Source organism: Eulemur rufifrons, chromosome 3 (genome assembly GCF_041146395.1).
Source record: "Eulemur rufifrons isolate Redbay chromosome 3, OSU_ERuf_1, whole genome shotgun sequence".
NCBI classification, from domain to species: domain Eukaryota; kingdom Metazoa; phylum Chordata; class Mammalia; order Primates; family Lemuridae; genus Eulemur; species Eulemur rufifrons.
The window spans coordinates 25,503,500-25,521,856 of record NC_090985.1 but is presented as its reverse complement, the minus strand read 5'-3'; the positions used below and the strand labels follow the sequence as shown (position 1 = coordinate 25,521,856).

General features: G+C 61.3%; 2 protein-coding genes across 3 annotated transcripts; one reads left to right on the top strand and one right to left on the bottom strand.

Annotated features, from left to right (window-relative positions):
• The first annotated feature begins 5,055 nt into the window (after positions 1–5,055).
• Positions 5,056–9,299, top strand: THEM6 (thioesterase superfamily member 6). 2 transcript variants are annotated; one of them, XM_069465929.1, is made up of 2 exons: positions 5,056–5,478; positions 7,812–9,299. In XM_069465929.1, the coding sequence occupies exons 1-2, from the start codon at positions 5,125–5,127 to the stop codon at positions 7,923–7,925; spliced, it is 468 nt and encodes a 155-aa protein (XP_069322030.1). In that variant the 5' UTR covers positions 5,056–5,124; the 3' UTR covers positions 7,926–9,299. The 2 variants fall into 2 exon arrangements, with proteins under 2 accessions (XP_069322030.1, XP_069322029.1); XM_069465928.1 differs by having other exon boundaries at positions 5,056–5,637.
• Positions 9,300–13,506: 4,207 nt separating this feature from the next.
• SLURP1 (secreted LY6/PLAUR domain containing 1) lies at positions 13,507–14,679 on the bottom strand. Its single transcript, XM_069465927.1, has 3 exons — positions 14,622–14,679; positions 14,137–14,256; positions 13,507–13,634 (listed from the first exon to the last, which is right to left on the bottom strand). The coding sequence occupies exons 1-3, from the start codon at positions 14,677–14,679 to the stop codon at positions 13,507–13,509; spliced, it is 306 nt and encodes a 101-aa protein (XP_069322028.1).
• Positions 14,680–18,357: the final 3,678 nt, after the last annotated feature.

Below are 18,357 nucleotides of genomic sequence, written 5' to 3'. Positions count from 1 at the left end.
CACCACACCAAGTTATGTTTAATTTTTTTATGTAAAGACGGGATCTTGTATGTTGCCCAGGCTGGTCTCGAACTCCTGGCCTCAAGTGATCCTCTTGCCTTGGCCTCCCAAGTGCTGGGATTACAGACGTGAGCCACTGCACCTGGTGGGTAAACTTCTCTTTTACTTGCTGTCTGTCCATGTGAAGAAACACAGATCCTCCTCCTTGTACCTGACGGCTGTGGTGCTCCCTTGAATGGGTGGACCTTTTCAGTCTTTAAGAAGCCATTTCCTAAGCATTTACTGTTTAAGCCACTAGACTGATCCTTTCACATCTACAACAACAGGGGACAATAATAGCAAATGCTGGTGTAGCCCTTACCACATTCCAGGCACTATTGTACGGGCTTTCCATGCCTCATTCATTCATCCCCCACAGAGAAGGAAACTGAGGCACTGAGAGGCAAGGCAACCCGCCCACAATCACCCAGTGAGTTAGTGGTGAGGCCAGAGATTATCACCCAGGTAGAAACAGGCTCAGAGAGGTGAAGGGACTGACCTGAGGTCACACAGCTGCTCCTAGCCACCCTCCCCTGTGTGTCCGACTACCCCAAACCAGGCCTCCAGGGGTATCGCCCCAGGTCAGTGACTGGTCCAGCTCCCTGAGAACGTCCCCACCCTTGAGCATTCAGTGTCTGTAGAGGTCCCTGCCCACCCTGCCACACTGCAGGGTGGACAGCCACAGTGGGATGCCTCCATGGCCAGCTCTTCACCTGCCTGGGGCCCCTATTCTGTAAGTTCTGCCTCTCCCCTGGCCAGGCTTGGGGTGCAGAGAGGGAGGACAGCTGGAGCAGGGGCAGGTCAGCTCCCTGAGGGGTGACATGTTCAGACCCTTTGGCTGCTGCAGGGCTGAGGGTGGGTGGGAGGCGGGTGGTGGTGATCTCTTCTCCTTCTCCCACTTCCCTTTCTCCCTCCTTCCCCTCCCCTCCATCTCTCCCTGGCTTCCCTCTTCCCTGCTTCCAGACGCTCCCTGGAGTGGGGCCCACACAGTGGGGCTCCCCTCCTCCCTTTCCTGAGCCATGCCAGTGGCCCCAGCTGCAGGAGTCAAGCCAGACAGGAAGGAGTTCTGAAGCTCCAGGTGGAGGTCGTCCTGGGAGATACCTCAAGGAGTCCCTCTGTGGGCCAAGCAAGATGCACCACAGTCTTGAGAGTGCCAGAAAGTATGAAGTTTTTACCCAAGTCTTCGCATCCTGGACTCCCATCCACCCACCCTACTAAGGCTGTGGGGGCGGGGTGGCCCAGGAGAGGGGTCGTGCCTGTGCCCAGGCTTGGCTTTGCACTGCTACACATGCTCCTGGCCCAGGGACTCGGCTGGCTGCCTGAACAGTGGGGCACTCAGCAGACTCCGGCAAGGACACCTGCCTCCAGCTCCAGCCCAGGCAGACATGCACCCAGAAAAGAGCCCCAGCAGGCAACCCCTTGGGTTGCCCCAGAGTGCATCTCCTGAGCTGCAGCAGAGCCACCACCCCTAGGGCCACCACCCCCTTTTTATGCACCTAAGGCTCATGGGCCACCCCCAGGTTACAAACCCAGGTCTGTACCCACCCAACCCCTACCCTGCCCCCTTCTCAAAGTGACCATGACCAAAGTGTGCATGGCCACGTGTGAGCCCTATAACCCCAACCAGCTGGACCAGAAGCACCCTTGAAACTGCTGCTATGAGGCCCCAGGCAACTTGCTAGGCCAGGCCGGGCTGGGCTGGGCCTGGCTGGGCCCGGCTGGGTTGGTCTCCCATGCCCACCATGCTCCTGCTGCTCACGTTCCCCCGGGAAGCAGCACCCTGAACCTGCACTCCTCCTAGTCCTGAAGCCTTGAACCTGGGTGAACCTAGGTGGCAGCCACTAGAACTAGGGCTGTGATCCTGCCTCTGGTGACAATGCCTGGTGTTACTGCACACATGGAAATCCTTCTGGAACCAAGGGGCTCAGGAGCACCACTGCCCACCTCCCCAAGCTCCTCCACACTGCACAGTTCTGTGGGCTCAGACACCCCAAGCCCAGGACAAGAAAGGGGCTACCAGGTCTGGTGCCCAGGAGTCTCCCACCTGACTTAGACTCCTTCAAGCCTCCCAAAAAATTGCCAGTGTCCCACCCTAAGATGCCCTTGTCCATTGTGTGGGACAGATGCAGCCCGATGGTGGAGGGTGGGGAAGGCACAAGTCCCTCCAGCATCTGGCTGTGTTGAGCACCGCTGTGTGCCAGGCATCGCATTGGCCCTGGGATACAGCGGTTGTGAAGCAGACCAGGTCCTGGCCTCAGGTTCCAGCAGAGAGAGGCTGGGAGACCCTGGGGAGAGGCTCCCTGTACGAGGAGACCCTGGGGATCTAGCCCAGCCAGGGGGTCAGGGAAGGGGAAGGTGGGAGAGGTGGGATGTGCATTCACACGGGGTTGGGGAGGCCTGGAGAGCGGACGCTTGGAATGAAACAGGGTGGGCGTTAGAGCAGGAGATTGGGAGACAGGGCTGAGACCAATGCAGGGGCCTGAAGCAGCACAGGTGTTACACAGCCCTTAGGCAGAAGCTAACTGGAGAAGCTGAGAACCGCAGGAAAGAACTGGTTTTAACCAGCTTGTCGACCATCTCTGCCACCTTACCTGAACTTTGGCTAATTACAATATCATTTGCATTGTGGCTTTAAAATTTCTCTGCCCTTGAAATTGCCATTGTAAGGTTTTAAGACCCGAGTCCAGGGGAGGGGCAGCGCAGCTGAAAGTTAAAGCATCCTCCCCGGTCTCGGCACCAAATGTAAGGTTTTTTGGATAGGCCGGCGCTAGAGAAAGAAAGACAAGCAGAGTTGAAAGGGGTAAGTAATGAGGCTTTATTGGGGCGCTCCCGGGCGAGGTTCACAGGCCCCAAGAGAGAGAGACCCGGGAAGTCGCATCACCCAGTCTGAGTGAGTTTATATATGTTTTTAGGGCTGGGGGTAGGGGTTTCTTTGGCAGAAAGATTTATGGTGGGGAGAGCAAGGAATTGTCCCTTGTAGTTTTAGGGTGGGTATTGAGAAATAGGAGGGGCCGGTGGTTATGTGTGGACTCTAGGAACTGAGACTCTTATCAGGGTAACCATCCAGGTGAGGTCGTCCTTTAACTTAGCTGGGCCTTACAGGCATTGTCCTTGGCAGGTCGTGGGCTTCTTCTTTTTCCATTAGGGAGGGGAGGGGTGCCCGCCACCAGCCTTACGGCCATGACAGTTCCAAAACAACCACGTAAAGTATGAAAATGGGAAGGAACCCAATTCTAGGAATTACTACCCAAATTCTTAGTAAAAGCCAACCCCTTGGCTTTGAATATTCTTTCCTCCCCTCAATAGTAAGACCACAAAAGAAAAGAGCTAAGGCCACTTTCTCTCAGTGGAGCTGCCCTTCTCCGGCCTGCCCACGCTCTTTCCTGAGAGTGTACTTCCCCTTTCAATAAAGCTTTTGCTTGGTTGGTTTATGTGGTGAGTCCTGAAATTCTTTTTCACAACACCAAGAACTTGCAAAAACCTCCACTCGGAGGCCTGTAAGAACCGGAGTAGAGGTGGCAGGAAGATGGTGGAGGTCTTCTAAGCTCTGAGCCGGTTTCTCATTCACCAACCTTCGCTGACATCTCCAGCCTTGGCCCTCCAGCTGTGGGTCCCTCGTCTGGTGCCATGGGACACACAGGGCAAAGTGGGTGACCAGGAGGCTGCATTCTCTGAGCAACAGCCAATGGACTCAAAGGATATATCCTCACTCTCTTCATCTTAAGGGGCTGCCCCTCCAGGGGAAGAGACCTCAGAGCCAGGACAGGGTGCTACAGGGAAAAGTGTGAGCAGTGTGTGCAGAAGGCCCTTCTTAGATCAGGACAATGAGCTCCCGGTCCCTGGGAATATCAAGCAGATCCCACTCTGCCACAGCTGCTGGCCCCAGAAACAAAGCCAGAAAAGCAAAGAATTCAGCCTCTGCCCTTGACAGTGACCAAGGCATGCACAGCAGCCCCGGAATTGTGGGGTGGTCTGCCCCACGGAGCTGCTCCTTTGAGGGCAGTCAAGAACTCTGCAACCCCAGCTAAAAACCAGTGTGTGCTGGGCTAAAGCCCCTCTCAGCCCAGCTGCTGCCCTATGTCTTGTCAGAGCCTCCGGAACCTGCAGCCTGACTCGGGAGCTCATTAAACCCACGCACGGATTCCTGGACCCCAGCGCAGACCTAATGAGGCGACATGCTAGGTCACAGGCACACGCTGTCACCTGAGAACCCTGGGGGCTGCCTTGGAGAGCTGGCCCGGCCTCCTGGGCCGCCTTTCCTCCCCAGCCTCCCAGGGAAGAGGGACACAGGCTGGGCCAGAGTCCCAAGTACCCAAGGCAAGAGACTTTTAAATATGTTGCTGAGTCATTTACGCTTACCCGGCTCCAAAGGGTAGGAATGCTCGGGAATGAGAGTGGCGTCAGCAGGATTTTTGGGGGTTGGAATGAGGTTACAGGCTGGGACTGAAAATGGGCATCGGGGCCAGGTCGCGACTGGTCCAGAACCTCCGCGAACGCCCTGGGGCCTCGCCCTGTGGGCGTGGGGAGACCCGGAGGTTCTGCAGCAGAAGGGTCCGGTAGCGTCTCCCAGCAGCGCCACTGGGAACCAGGGTATGTCCCATTGTCTTTGCAAAGTCTCGCAGTTTAGACTGGCGAAGTGCTGGACCCTTTGACTTTACTGAGACAAAGGCCAAACCTCCGCGTCTTCGCCGCTAGCGAGAGACGCGCTAGGGGCTTGGCACTCCCGACCGAGGCGGAGACGCTGCGTAAGGCCAGGGACGTCTTTGCGCCTGCAGCGCCGGGCACGGCCGCCAGACGCCGCTGTAGCGCTCAGCACGCCCCGCCCCGCTGGGGGAAAGCGACCGCGGGGCAGGCCCGGGAGGCGGGACGGACCATGAGGGCGCGGGGGCGTACCGGAGCTGGGGCTGCGCGCTGCGGCACCGCTCCGCGGCGCCTCCCCCTCAGCCGGCACGGCGAGGTGGTTCGCTCCGGCCGCGCTGCGCCTGCGGGTTCCTAGGCGGGTCGGTCTGGCTGCGGGCAGCGGCGCAGCGGGAAGCAGCCGGCACTAGAGCAGCGGGCTCAAGCGCACGGCGCGCCGTCGCCGCGATGCCGGTGCTGTTGGTGGCGTTGCTGGCCCTGGCGCTCGCCTTCTTCGCGCTGCTGGACGGCTGGTACCTGGTGCGCGTGCCGTGTGCCGTGCTGCGCGCGCGACTGCTGCAGCCGCGCGTCCGCGACCTGCTGGCGGAGCAGCGCTTCCCGGGCCGCGTGCTGCCCTCGGATTTGGACCTGCTGCTGCACATGAACAACGCGCGCTACCTGCGCGAGGCCGACGTGGCGCGCGCCGCGCACCTGACCCGCTGCGGTGTGCTCGGGGCCCTGCGAGATGTGGGGGGGCACACCGTGCTAGCCGCCTCTTGCGCGCGCTACCGCCGCTCGCTGCGCCTGCTCGAGCCCTTCGATGTGCGCACCCGCCTGCTGGGCTGGGACGACCGCGCCTTCTACCTGGAGGCCCGCTTTGTCAGCCTGCGTGACGACTTCGTGTGCGCGCTCCTACGCTTCCGGCAGCACGTGCTGGGCACCTCACCGGAGAGCGTCGTGCTGCACCTGTGCAAGCGCAGGGTGAGCGGCCCCGCCCAGTGCATGGTCCTGCGAGGTCCCCAGGGCCTCCTGGTCCCCAGCCCCCTTTCTTGGAGAAGGCCTGCTGTCTGCGCCTCTTTGGGGTGCTCCGTCCCACCCCATACCTCTCCTGCCGTTTTCTGTGGACTGAGGGCCTACCTACCTCCCTGATGTCATGGGGAGGGGAGGGGTCCCAGGGTCCCTGAATCAACACTTCATAGTTGGACTCAGCGTGCTCCCCTCCTGCCGTCCCTTAACCTGGCCCCTCACAGTTTCATGTTCACCCTTCCCCTCTTCCAAAACAGAGAAGCCCAGACCAGGCCGGTCGTAGGGGTGCAGGTCCTGGTGCTGTTGTGTGGCCTGGAGAACATAGGCTGGAGGGGGCTGGTCATTAGAGGAGGTTGCTGGGGACCTGAGGCCCCTTTCCACTCCCTCAGAGCTGAGGGGCTGGGTCCCTGTCACCTGAGGTTGAGGTTGAAGGCCTAGGTCCTGGAGAGCTGCAAGCTTCCTATTTTTCTCCAGTTGGAGAGAAAGGCCATGTGTGTCTGTCTGGGGCTCAAGGCTCCTCCCCAGGGCCTGTTTCTCCTGGCACAGCAGAGCCTACTGCAGCATGGCAACCGGGGCCCTGGGGATGGCCATGGTGGCCATGGTTGCCAGGGCAGGCTCCTGCCACAGACAGGCTTTTGAAAAGTTGTTTGGAGCCCTCGGGAGAGGCTGGGGCCTGGCTGCCCCTGCTGCACCCCCAGGCAGGGAGTTGCCCCTCTTTGGCCTCCCTCGGACAGCAGCTCCGGAGCAGAGGAGGGACACAGCTCACCTCAGTGGTGAGAGGTTATACCAGAGGTGGGGAAACCGAGGCTCCGAGAGGCGATGGCAACTGCCTGAAGCTGCACAGTGGGCCACAGGCACGGCTCCCTCGTCTGTCTGTGTTGAGTCAGGGAATCCCCCTGAAGGGCCTAGATTCCTCTCTGCCCTGTGTCCCTGCATGTGGCAGGAGTCCAGGAGGGGGTGTCCGTCAAGGTTGAGAGTGAGGACATGGAGGCTGAGGAGGGCAGGCCAGGGCAGCTTTTCTGCGTGGGACCGTATGATGTCAGACGTGGGCTGGTTGGTGAGGTCCCTGTGAAAGGTGAGGGGACAGGACCATGGCACAAGGAGGACAGAGTTGATGAGGTGGAGCTTACATCTTGTGGGTGCCTGGCACAGCTGGAGGCCGGGGGTGGCCAGGAGTTGCCCGGGTGTCTAGCCTGAGCACCTGGGTGGGTGAGGGTCCCAGGCCCAGTGCTGGGTGTGTTTAGGGCAGGCTGAGTCCAGGTCAGAGTCCTGTGTGCTGAGAGGCTGGCGTGGGGCGCGGAGGCAAGGGAGGGAGAGCTGGGCTGGAGCCAGACATTGGTGCAGAGCTCAGGCCCCGCTCTGCTAGGACTTGCCATGGGGGCTGGGCAGCTCCTCTTCCCTGGTCCCGGCCCTTCTGCAGGGAAGGCCCAGGCTCCTCCGTGTGGCCGCTGACCCTGAGGTCAGGTAGGCATTTGCCTGACCTCGCCCCTCATGCTGGGAGTCCCCAACACCCATCTACAAGGCCTCTGACCCCTCACACCTGGCCCAGGGTCTTGCTCCCATCGCCAAATAGTGGCTGTGTGTGCAGGAGGAGGCAGCTGGCGCAGCCAAGCTGGGAGGGCTGGGAATGAAGTGGTCGGGCCCAGAGCTGCCCTGGAGATCAGGTCCAGCGCCCTCGGCGCACTCTTCGCAAGCCCCATCCAGCACTTTCCTGGGAGAGCGGCTCCCATGTCATCTCCCTCCAACCCTCTCCCCCTGCACCCACTTCCTGAGGCCTCTGGCTCCTCTGGGTCTCCCATCAGCCCCTCCAATCTGCCAGCCTCAGGGGCTTTTGCCTGGGGACACAGAGGGCTTGAGCATGGCCCCACTGGGGAGACAGGCCTGACAAAGGCAGGGCCCTGTGGAGAGAGCTCCAATGGAAGTACACACACAGGGCGCTGGGTAGGAGTCGGGCACAGCTGGGGCGGGCAGTGGGGAGGGGACTCCTGGGAGGTCACAGGCTGGGGAACGGCATGGGCAGAGACCCAGAGGTGGGAGGAAGCAACCTGGCTGCGTGCCCCTCCTGGGCCCCTGCTCACCTCCATAGCAGCATGTGACCTGCGGGAGCCTCACTCTCCTGTCTTCTGCAGGTGGAGTCCCCTGAGCTGCCTGAAGACCTGCAGCACTGGATCAGCTACAACATGGCCAGCAGCCAGCTGCTCTGTGCCGAGAGTGGGCTCCGCAATGTCAACAAGGACCAGTGACCGCTGCCTCCACACCCAGCCCCCCCTGCCCGTCGGGTGGCCTGTCCTGCAGAAAGAGCAGGCTGGGCTGGGCTTTCTCCGAGCTGGAGTGGCCCCTGCCCGGCCCTCTTCACTCTCTGGGCTCCCCAGTAACTGACATCCCTCTGGGCTGGTCAGGGGATCGGGTGGCATTGGCCCCCTGACCCGGCTCTGCCCCTGGGGTGGGGTTGGATGGGCAGAGAGGCCTGGCCCAGCCCTGCAATGAGGCCACACTTCTGTGGCCTAGGTGGGGAGGATGTTCCAGGAGCGCAGCGGCCTGAACACATCTGGGTTGGAGCTGCCAGGAGGGGTGGGGCAGGGCCAGGCCAGAGCAGTGCTGGGCACGAGCTGGGCCTCTGAAGGGTAGAGGTAGCATTCGCCAGGCAGTCCCCCTGGCATCCGGTGAGGTGGGGGGCAGGCCCAGGGTGGAGTTTGGTTGGTCAAAGGCTGGGCTGGAGGCAGGCTGAGGGCAGGAGGGAGGATTGGCTGGCATTTGACAACAGCAGACAGGGTTACCCAAGCTATCCTGGTGTCGTTGGCCTCGGGGCGGGAGGGCCGGGCAAGCAGCTGAGGCTTGTGGCAGGGAGGGGTCAGCTGGTATAGGGCTCTGGAAGAGGCAGCAGGCCTCCCTGCTGGGGTGTCCTGGTCAGGGAGGACAGAGCAGGGTCTGGGACTCTGTGAGTGCCCATCAGGGCCATGCTTTGTAACCTTGAGCTGGGCCCTGCCCTCTCCGGACTGCAGCACCCCAGGCCTCTGTCCTCATTTGAGAGCCGTCCCGACCTGACCCCGTTCCCTGCTCTGAGGGCTGCCTCCCTAGAAGGCTGGGTATTCCTGGCCCCTCTGCCTTCTATTTTACAGGCTTCTTCCCTGCTGCCAGTCCAGACCCTGTCTTGCTCTAGGGGTCTGTCCTTGCACCTCATGGGGACACCAGGCTGCTGGGATGCTGGCCAGGGCCGCCTGCTCCTATCTAATCTCTGGCCTTAAGAGCTGGAGAAACTGAGGGCAGAGTGGGGGCTGGTCCCCAGCCAGAGGCTCTGGCCAATGCCCTCAGCTCCCAGAGAGAGGGTGCCCTGTCTAGCTGGGGTGCTGGGGCCTGGGGTGGGTGTGGGGGTTGCTGCTTGCCCGCTTAGGCCCTGTGCTCCTGCCCCTGCCAGCCCAGGGCACTGATGGCAGCCAGACCCAGAACTGCCTCCTTGCTGCCCACCCCTAGAATCCCCCTCCAGCCAGAGCCAGGAGCTACAGGAATGCCCCTGACACCACCCCACCCCGGCCCCACACTGCTGCTGTTCTTGCCTTAAAGCCACCATGGGAGCGCTGCAATCTTTTTGTTTTATTTAAAGAAAGTGCAAGATTAAAGAGTTTCAAGTGCAATGTGGGGAAAGCCCTCCTTTCTGAAGCTCTGCTCCCTTCCCCACAGGGGTCATTCTTGGGATGTTTTCTGGTATGGGGGCTGTCCAGGCTTGTCAGGCTGCGTGAACTCAGGGATCAGGCTGGCAGGGCAGGACTCCGCATCCCACAGAACACAGGACAGGCCAGGAAGGGGTTGCCCAAAGGCCCCTGCTGGCACTTCCTGCCCTGGCCCTCTCCTGGACCCCAGCCCTTGCACCTTGCCGCCCCATCCACAAATGCCTGGCACAGATTTCCAGTTTTCTTCCTTTGAGTCCCAGGATCGCCCTGGGAGGTTGTGTCCCAGAGTATGGGCCTGGGCCCCCCGGCTCCTGGAGTTGGGGGCAGGGTGGGGGTAGCCGTTGGGAGCCGAGGTCAATGGGCTTTGATGGGTAAGGTGGGCAGAGAGCAGAGGGGCTGTTCTGCAGGCCCTTTGAAGAGGGAAGGGAAAAGTGGGACCCCTGGACACAGCAGGTGAGGGGGTGTGGGCCATATCTGTGCTCTGGCCACCTGTTCTGGAGAGTGCAGCAAGCCCCAAGGGCCAGGGAAGGAATAGGCGATTGGCAGGAGCTGGATTTGAAACAGCCGTCAGTGATGGGGAAGTAGGGCTGGAGAGGGGAAGTGACTCAGCGGGGTTGCTGAGCCGGCTGCAGCCAGGACAGCCAAAGCCTCTGCCCCACTCCTGGGGCCCCTGAGCTGACTCTTGCCAGAGGACGATTTTCCCAGGGGACTCCAGACAGGAAGTAGTGGGCGTACAGGTGGTTCAGGTACAGGCTGGTCCAGCCAGCATCCCTGCGTGGCTGGCTGGGACCTGAGAGAAGGGTGGAGGCTGCAGGATGGGGCAACTGGGCCTTGTGTGACACCATGTGAAATGTCCCTGTGGGTCCCTGGCCTAGGGGCTGTCCCTAGGCTGTGGAAGGGCACATCTGCCTGGACATGGAGTTCCAGGCTCAGTGACTGGACTAAGGATGAGTGTGTGAGTGTGTTTGGGGGCATGAAGATGGCTGAGGGGGCTGCACCCTGAAGGCCTCTGGGGCTTTACTGTCCATGCAGGGGCTGAACAAACATGCCGGGCTCTTGTGGGCCAGCTTGGCAGAGGGTTTAAGGCCAGTGGGGCTCTCCTGGTCTGTATGTCTGGAGGATGGACTGACCACGGAGCGAAGGAGGGGCCCTGCTGACTAGGGGCATTGATCCCTGGCAATGGGACCTGCCTGGGCCAGGGAATGGGCGGCTGGGACTTGGAAATGAGGCAGTGCCTTGTTTGTCCAGTGGGACCCACTCTCAGCCCACAGACCTGCTGCTCCTGAGAAGTTAGAGAAAAGTGACTACTTTGGCCCGTGCACAGGGTGGGCCCTGATACCCCTCCTGTGCCTCCCTTGGGCTGACAGTGGCAGGAATGATGCAGCTCCAGGTGCCCCACCCCCTGTGGTGTCTAGGGTCTGTACTGTGTCCAGGTGCCAGGCCCAGGAGGCCCTCCGTGGGTGCTGGTGAAGCAGTGAGGGGCTTAGGGAGGCAGTGCTCAGGGACCGTCATCCTAAGGGAGAGAGGGCAGTGTGCGCTCTGAGGGCCAGGTGGAGAGAGCCCCGGCTGCCTTGGTGGGGTCTCGGAGGCAGCCTTGGTGTCCCTGGGCCCACATTGGGCCAGCTGCCTGTTGCATTCCTGGCTGGAGTGCCTGACTCCTGGGCTCAGCTGGCTGGTCACTGCTGTGTCCCACTCAGGGACCAGGGATGCAGACCCCACTTCCAAGCCTTTGCTGAATAGAGTGTAGCTCTGCCTGGCTCCTTGGAATCCCGGGACAGTGGGACCATTGCCCACCTCATGGACAAGGAAACTGAGGCTAGGGCAGAGTTTCCAACATGGCCAAGGTGGCTCAGTGAGGCTGACCAAAGGTGCTGATGTGTCATGACGGCCCATCCTGTCTGACTTCCCCACTCAACACCTGCAAGTTGGGGACACCCTTGGGGAGGCTGAGGGTCCTGCCCCTGAAGGCCTGGAGGGCAATGGCCCAGCGTTCTACACTCCCCTTGTTTGTGTGATTTCTTAAAACAACAGAAGAGTAATACTCGATCCTTTTACCTCTCTAGGAAGTCAGAGGGGTTTGGTTTAGTTTCGTTTTTTTAGAGACAGGGTCTCGCTGTCACCCAACCTGGAGTGCAGTGGTGCAGTCACAGTTCACGGCAGCCTCCAACTCCTGGGCTCAAGCGATCCTCCTGCCTGGGCCTCCAGAGCAGCTGGGACAGCAGGCGTGCCACTCTGCTGCTGGGAGGTGTTTGGCATGGCGCGGGAGGGCGGGGTAACCCTGGGTGGGCGGCTCCTCTCCGCCCCGACACCCACATTTCTTTACGACTCTGTTTTCCCTCCAGCTTTCCCCACGTCCAGCGCAGTCACAGGGTGTGGCGCCCACTTCTTCCTCAGGCCGCGCATGTCCCCCAGGTGGTGAAAGCCCATTATCCCCGCCCGTGGGCGCGCCCTCCCGGGTCCCACCTGTGCATCCGCCAGTTTCATGCGTCGCGTTTCCTGGGACAGTGGCGGGGACAGGCGGGGCAGGAGGGCGTCTTCAAGGCCAGCCCATGGGGCAAGAGCTTCCCGATCTCCCCGTGGTCCCCTGCGGACCAGGCTGGGCTCAGCTGGCGGTGGAGGTCCGGGCGGGGCAGAGGCTGCGCGGCGGAGAGGCTCCTCCCACGGGCTCCGGGGTCCGGCGTGTGCCCTCTGCTGGCCGCGCCGGTCCCGCCAGCGCCAAGGCTTTCCCACCCCACCTCCCAAGGGCCCAGGGCATTATCCCCTTGTTCCGCTGCGGACGCTGGGCCAGAGAAGCCCCTTGGCTCCAAATCCAGTGCCCAGTGGGGCTCGCTAGAGTCCGGCGGTCATGCCAGGGAATGGCTCTCTTGGGGACCTGTAGGCACGGCGGGGAGGGCCCCAGGTGGGACGCCTTCAAGGAGGCCTCTCTGGCGGGGCTGCTCCTCAGGGTGTGAATTCCTGGCATTTCTGGGAGGGCGTGGAGGTGGGAGAGTGGGAGCGTGTACTGACCCCTGAGCCCTTCAAGGACACACACGAGCTCTTACAGGGGTTCTATGCACCTCCGTCTGCCAAGCTGGCCAGACCACTGCCTGCTGCATATCGCTCCCACCCCAGCAGTGGCAGGTGCCAGCAGGACCCCAGGGTCATGGTCAGGTGACCTGTGGGGCCTTAAAACCCAAGGCCTAGTTGTGCAGAACTCAGAAGGTGCCCAACCCAGAGGACACAGATAGGAACTGGGGCCTGGAGAGGGGGTGACTCGGGCCCCACAGCTGCCTTGTGCACCTTGCTGCCGCTGCTCCCCTCTGGGTGGGGCAGCAGGGGCCCGAAAGCAAGGTCTCCTGGGTCCTAAGGCCCCTGAGGACGTGCTGCTGCCTCCATCCTGTCAGACGGAGGCTGGCCCCTGGGACTGAGTCCGGGGAGAGGGCTGGGCAGCCCTGACCAGGTGCCCACTGGAGTGCCGCAGCTCCAGCCACTGTCTCATCTAATCTCAGCCGTCCCAAGGGCACAGCAGGTGGTGGTCAGCGGTGGTGACTGAGGCCGTGGAGCTGTGTGATGCCAGCAGGCCAAGGTGCACACACCTGGGAAGTCCCTTCGGGCTGGGCAGGCAGAGCCAGACCTACTCATCCTTGGAGGAAAGTGGATTCCAGCTCTGAGCTTCCTTTCCACTCTGGGGTGGGGGTGACGGCTCCAGGGTTTGAGGGGGGACTTCTGAGGGAAAAGGAGATTTTCCTTGGCCTTAGGTATGGGTCCTGGTCTGAGAGGTTGTGGGGTTAGTTTGCAGGAAGGGCGGCCCAGGAGGCTTTTTCCCCTCTGTTTCCCTGTCTGTGAAATGGGTCCAAAAGGCCCTAGATTAGAGCCAGTGTCAGGTGCCTGAAACACGCCGCGCCTCAGCCTGGCTGTCCTGACGCCTGCTCTGTGGGTTCTCAGCACCCAGGAAGGACAGCAGTCGTCTCCACCCTTGGCTTATTTATTTTCTAGGAGTTTGAGGGACGGAGGGCAGAGAGCATCCCTGGTGTGCTTCTCTCCCCTCAGGTCCCATGAGTGGCCTGAGGCCCAGAGAGCTCTGCCCGGGGAGGCACGTGGGCAGAGGGCACCGCAGGCAGAACCAGGCCCTGTCAGGAGAGGAGGCGCGCGAGGAGTGCCTTTCCAGCCGCCGTCCTCACGAGTTGCAGAGGTCACGGAAGCAGCAGTAGACGGGGTGGGCAGCCCCGATGCTGTCGGGGTCAGTGGCAATGCAGGAGGTGGAGCAGGAGCGGCTCACCACAGGGCTCTGGTTGAAGGGGAACTCTGCAGGGGGGCCAGTGTCAGAGCTGTAGCCCCGCCTGGCCCTGCGTGCTGCCTCTGACCCTTCCCGCCTATCCTCATTCCTAAGGGCTCAGGTCTGGGGAGTCCTCCATGCCTAGCACCCGCTGCCCCAACTGTGACATGTTTGTGGATAGTGACTCAGCCGCTCATGCATCTGCAGCGCTAGCCCAAGACGGAGCCCGAGCCCAGAGGCTGAGGCAACATCACCTGCCAGTCTGTGGCAGAGCTGGGGCTTGAGCTCCACAGGGGACCTCTGCCTCTGCCCCACCCCATCCCCAGTGCCTGGTGCCCCAGGGTGGTCCCTGAGGGGCTGTGCACCCCCCTTCAGCTGCATGGGCCCCCTCTAAGGTAGGGAAGCCCACCCTGTCCTTCCCACCTGCCACCTCTCAGGCCCAGAGGAGCAACTTCAGGGTGAGGGAGGCATTTGGGGGAGATGGCCCTGACCTCTGCACACCCCAGGCCTGCCCTGGGGCCCCCGCCTCACCCGCCTCCACGGTCACCAGCTCGGTCTTGCAGGCTGTGTCCTCCGGCTTGCAGTAAGTGATTTTCTTGCATGAAGAAATGGCTGTGGGCTGCTCACAGGTGTAGCACCTGAAGGCCTCACCTGGGCAAGGGGTGGGGGCAGACCCTCATCACCTGGCCTCAAGACCCATCCTGGAACCAGAAGGAAGGGGCTGAAGGAGACTAACTGGGACCCTTCAGGGCCCTCTGGCTGACTGACAGACTTGAACACTGCATCTCTCTACCGAGCCTCAGTCTTCCTTCCTGGAGAATGGGGCCATGACCCCTGTCCCAGGGTGAAGCTGGGCTCTAGGACCCAGAAGTCTCATTGAGAGTGAGGAGGATGAGCCGGTGGGGCCCTGAGGAGGCCTTCAGCCACAGAGCCCCCCAGTAGCCCTGTCCTCTCTGGGAGGCGGGCATACAGGCCCAGAGGCAGGGTCCCTCACCAGCCACATCCGGCCCACTCACCACAGCCCACACTCCAGGCTGCCATGAGCAGCAGCTGCACGGCCCAGCACGAGGCCATTCCTCTGTGCTCGGGAGCTGGAAGAGGTGGCTGGCCTCGCGTTGAGATTTATACCCACCTAGCCCCTTGGGGACCAGCCCCTGGGTGGCGGCAGGAGCTGGTCTGTGAGTCAGTAGGGTGTCACAGGGGAGGCAGCCGGAGGGACCATGGCAGGTGGCCACCTGAACCATCGTCACTCACCGGCCCTGAGGGGTGGGGCCTGGGAGCCCCAGTCTGAGGACCTTGGCCCTGCCCTCTGCTTGCACACCTCCAGTCTGGGGAACTCACCTCTTCCCAGACATGCCCTGTTGTCCTGGGCCAGGTCTGACTGAGAAGGCCCTTCCCACCGAACTCAGACTGACCCTCTGATGAGCCCCCACATCCTGGCTCTGCTCTGGACGTTCACATAGGACACACAGCTCCAGTCTTAGGGGCCCTGAAGTCCCAGGCCCTGGGTGGCCTTGGCCCTCGTTGCCCAGGCCCTGCATGGTGCTCCTTCCCTGGAGCCTGACCTGGCCTATCAGGGAGGCCACTCAGGAACTATGGCCCCATTTGGCTGGCCAAGGGCCAAGATCACTGTCCTCCACACCCAGACCCCGTCTGCCTGGTGCACCCGATACACATGACCGCAAAGTAGAGGCCTGTGTGGGAAAGGGTGAGGGCCTGGTGAAGTGTGGGCAGTGTCAGGTGTAGGTGGTATGGGCCAGCCAGGCCCCTCTCGGGATGACAGGTGTGAGCCCAGCACTGGGCCCTCAGCACTGCTGGCCCCTTCTCGGCTAATGGCCTTTAGACCAAGCCTGAGTTTCTCAGTTTTAGGCCCCTGACAACAGGGCTCCGCCCACACTTCTGGCCTGACAGTCTTGTCTGACCTTCTTCATGGCGCTTCCCACGCACACTGTTTCCTCCCACTCCTTTGCCCACCTGCGCCTCCCAGAGAGCACACCGTCTGGTCCCCTGCCCAATGGCTCACATCTCCCCATGCTGTGAGGCCCATCCCCATGCTGCTGCTCCACAGCCCTTCCCAGTATGCCAGCCCCTCTGGTCCCCCTGTCCTCCAAGGTCCTAATGGGTCGTGTGTGGATGGATACATGGATGGAGGATGGAGGATGGAGGGATGGAAGGATAGATGGCTGGGTGGATGGGTGGATAGATGAATGGGTGGAGGAATGAATGGGTGGATGAGTGGGTGGGTGGATAGATGGTTGGAGGGATAGATGGATGGATGTTGGGTAGATGGACAGACAAATGGGCGGACAGGTGGATGGGTGGTTGGATGGATGCTGTTTGAGAGGGTGGATGGTGGAGAGAGGAATGAAGGGATGGAATTCAGGGATGGAGGGATGGGTGGCTAGAAAAGTGGGGGTAGGCAGGTGCATGGTGCGTGGGCCCTGCTGAGGCAGAATGGGCTGCTGGAAGAGCTCCGGGCTGGCACCCATCTAGGAGGCCTGAGTTTTGGTCTTGGCCTTGCTGCTTTCTCTATATGTGGCCTTGGGGTGGCCCATTTTTCCCTCTAGACTTTGGTTTCCTGTTTGTAGATTGGAAAAGTGACCTGGTCTTGTGTGGGCTGAGGCCAGTTGTACAAGGCTGGGGATGGTTGCAAGAACGCAAGGGGAGGGCATGGTTTGCAAAGGGCGGGACCGTGGTTACTGCAAATCAAACAATGGAGCTGTAGACACACCTAGACATTGTTAGAGGTGCCAGGGACTGTCCAGTTCTGGAGCCTGGTTTCAGCTCCGCCCAACCTCCCATGTTACCCAAGCCTGCTCAAGGCATTCTCGTCCCCCTTTCTCTCATCTGCAAACTGGGCAGAGGAACATCCGCCCCACCCGGTGGCTGTGAAAACTAGCAAGGGCTGGGCTAAGATGGGTCTCTCTGTAGGGCTTTCAGCCCCACATAGATCACAGTGCAGGGGTACCTGGAGCACAGGTGAGGTGGGCATCCCTGCGAGCTGCACAGGTGTGGGCCCTGTCCATGGAGTTGCCAGCGTGCTGTTGGCTGTGGCTGCCTGGAAGGATGCTGCTTACCCTGGCTTTGAAAGGGAAGGAAGACCTGGGAGGATGCTCAGGGTGGGAGTAGCAGCCAGGAGAGGGGCACACTGCCTCTGGGCAGAACGGGCACCACCCTGGCCCATCCCTGCGCCCAGCACCCATTGGCAGGTGGGAAAGCAGCACTGTGCCTGGGCCAGACACAACCAGGCAGGGCAGGATTTATGCCCTAGTTGAGCGACTGCCCTCCTCTCCTCCCGCCTCTTGGTGAATCCATGCTCTTCCTGCTGGCCCCACATGTGGAACCGAGAGACCAGGCCTGAGCCCTATCAAGGGTAGTGTGTGACCTTGGGGACAACTCAGCTCCCCGAGCCTGGGAGTGCTCATCTGGGTCGGCCTCAGCCCTGTCCAAGCCTCAGCGGCCAATGTGTAAGTGGGACGCTGGTCACTCCTAGCCCTTGGGATTGCTGGACAGTTGAAATGCGAGGCTGTGTGTGAAAACTGTCTGGGCTTTGCAAGACTGTCAGCAGCAGCTGGCAGAGACTCCAGTGCGGTGCCCTCGCACCCTCCCTCCTGTTTCCTGCCCTCCTCAGTCGGGGGAGGACAGAGAGGAACCTCCAGGGCTTCTCTCCAGGCCTGGCCCATTACCCAAGGTGGACCTGCCTGTACCTGCCCACCCAGCTGGCCACATCTGCCAGGTCAGGCCATCTGTGTTCTGGGGACTGGCTCTCCTGCTTGACGACACCCTCCACCCTCCACTCCAAGGGACCGGCTGAAATGTACACTGTACCTCACCACTGCTCTTCCCAGAACCCTCCCGGGCTCTCCACTCCCTTCAGGATGCAGGCAAAGCCCTGCCCCACCCTTGACGGTTGGTGCCCGCCCTGCCTGGCCTGGCCTGAGGGGCTGCCAGACTGTCAGCTAGCTCCTCCTCCCGTAGAGGAACATGTCTCCATTCCTGTGAGCCCCCCACACCCTGGGCCTGGCCATGCTCACTGTTGAGCAGGGTTTGCTCGATGGATGGATGGGTGGGTGGGTGGGTGCGTGGGTTGGTATATGGAGGGATGGACAGGCAGATGGGTGGGCGGATGGAGAGATGGATGGATGGGTGGGTGGGGGCGTGGGTTGGTGTATGGAGGGATGGACAGACAGATGGGTGGGTGGATGGAGAGATGGATGGATGGGTGGGTTGTTGGGTGACTAATGTTGTTTCTTACAAGGAGACCCAGGACAGGTGTTGTCTGTGGCCCAGACTTTGGCCTGGCACTCAGAGTGACCACTCCTGAGGGTACTTATGCCCTTTAGCCTCTCTGATGGAGCTTAGTTAGCACAGACTTGGACACTCCTGGGGATGCAGAGCTCACTCCCTCTCAGAACAGCTCCTGCCCTTGTGGGACAGATCTGCTCTCCTGGTCACCACAACCCCCCACAGAGAGGAGCAGCCAGCTAGGGGTAGGGTGGTCTGTGCCACCAGACATGGAATCCAGCTCCTTCCCCTCCCTACCTGCTCCCATCTCCTCTTCCAGCCCAAATCTGGGGCCACTAGCTCCTCCCTTCCCCACCATGCCACATCTTGCACTGTCCAGCTCCTACAGGCTGTGGAACTGCACAGGCTGCTACACTGGTGGGGCCCTGGCTTGGCTGGGTCCCTGCCCCAGCAGCTCACCTTCTGCCTCTCCTCCCTGCTGGCTGAAGGACTCAGGCTATAGGGAGC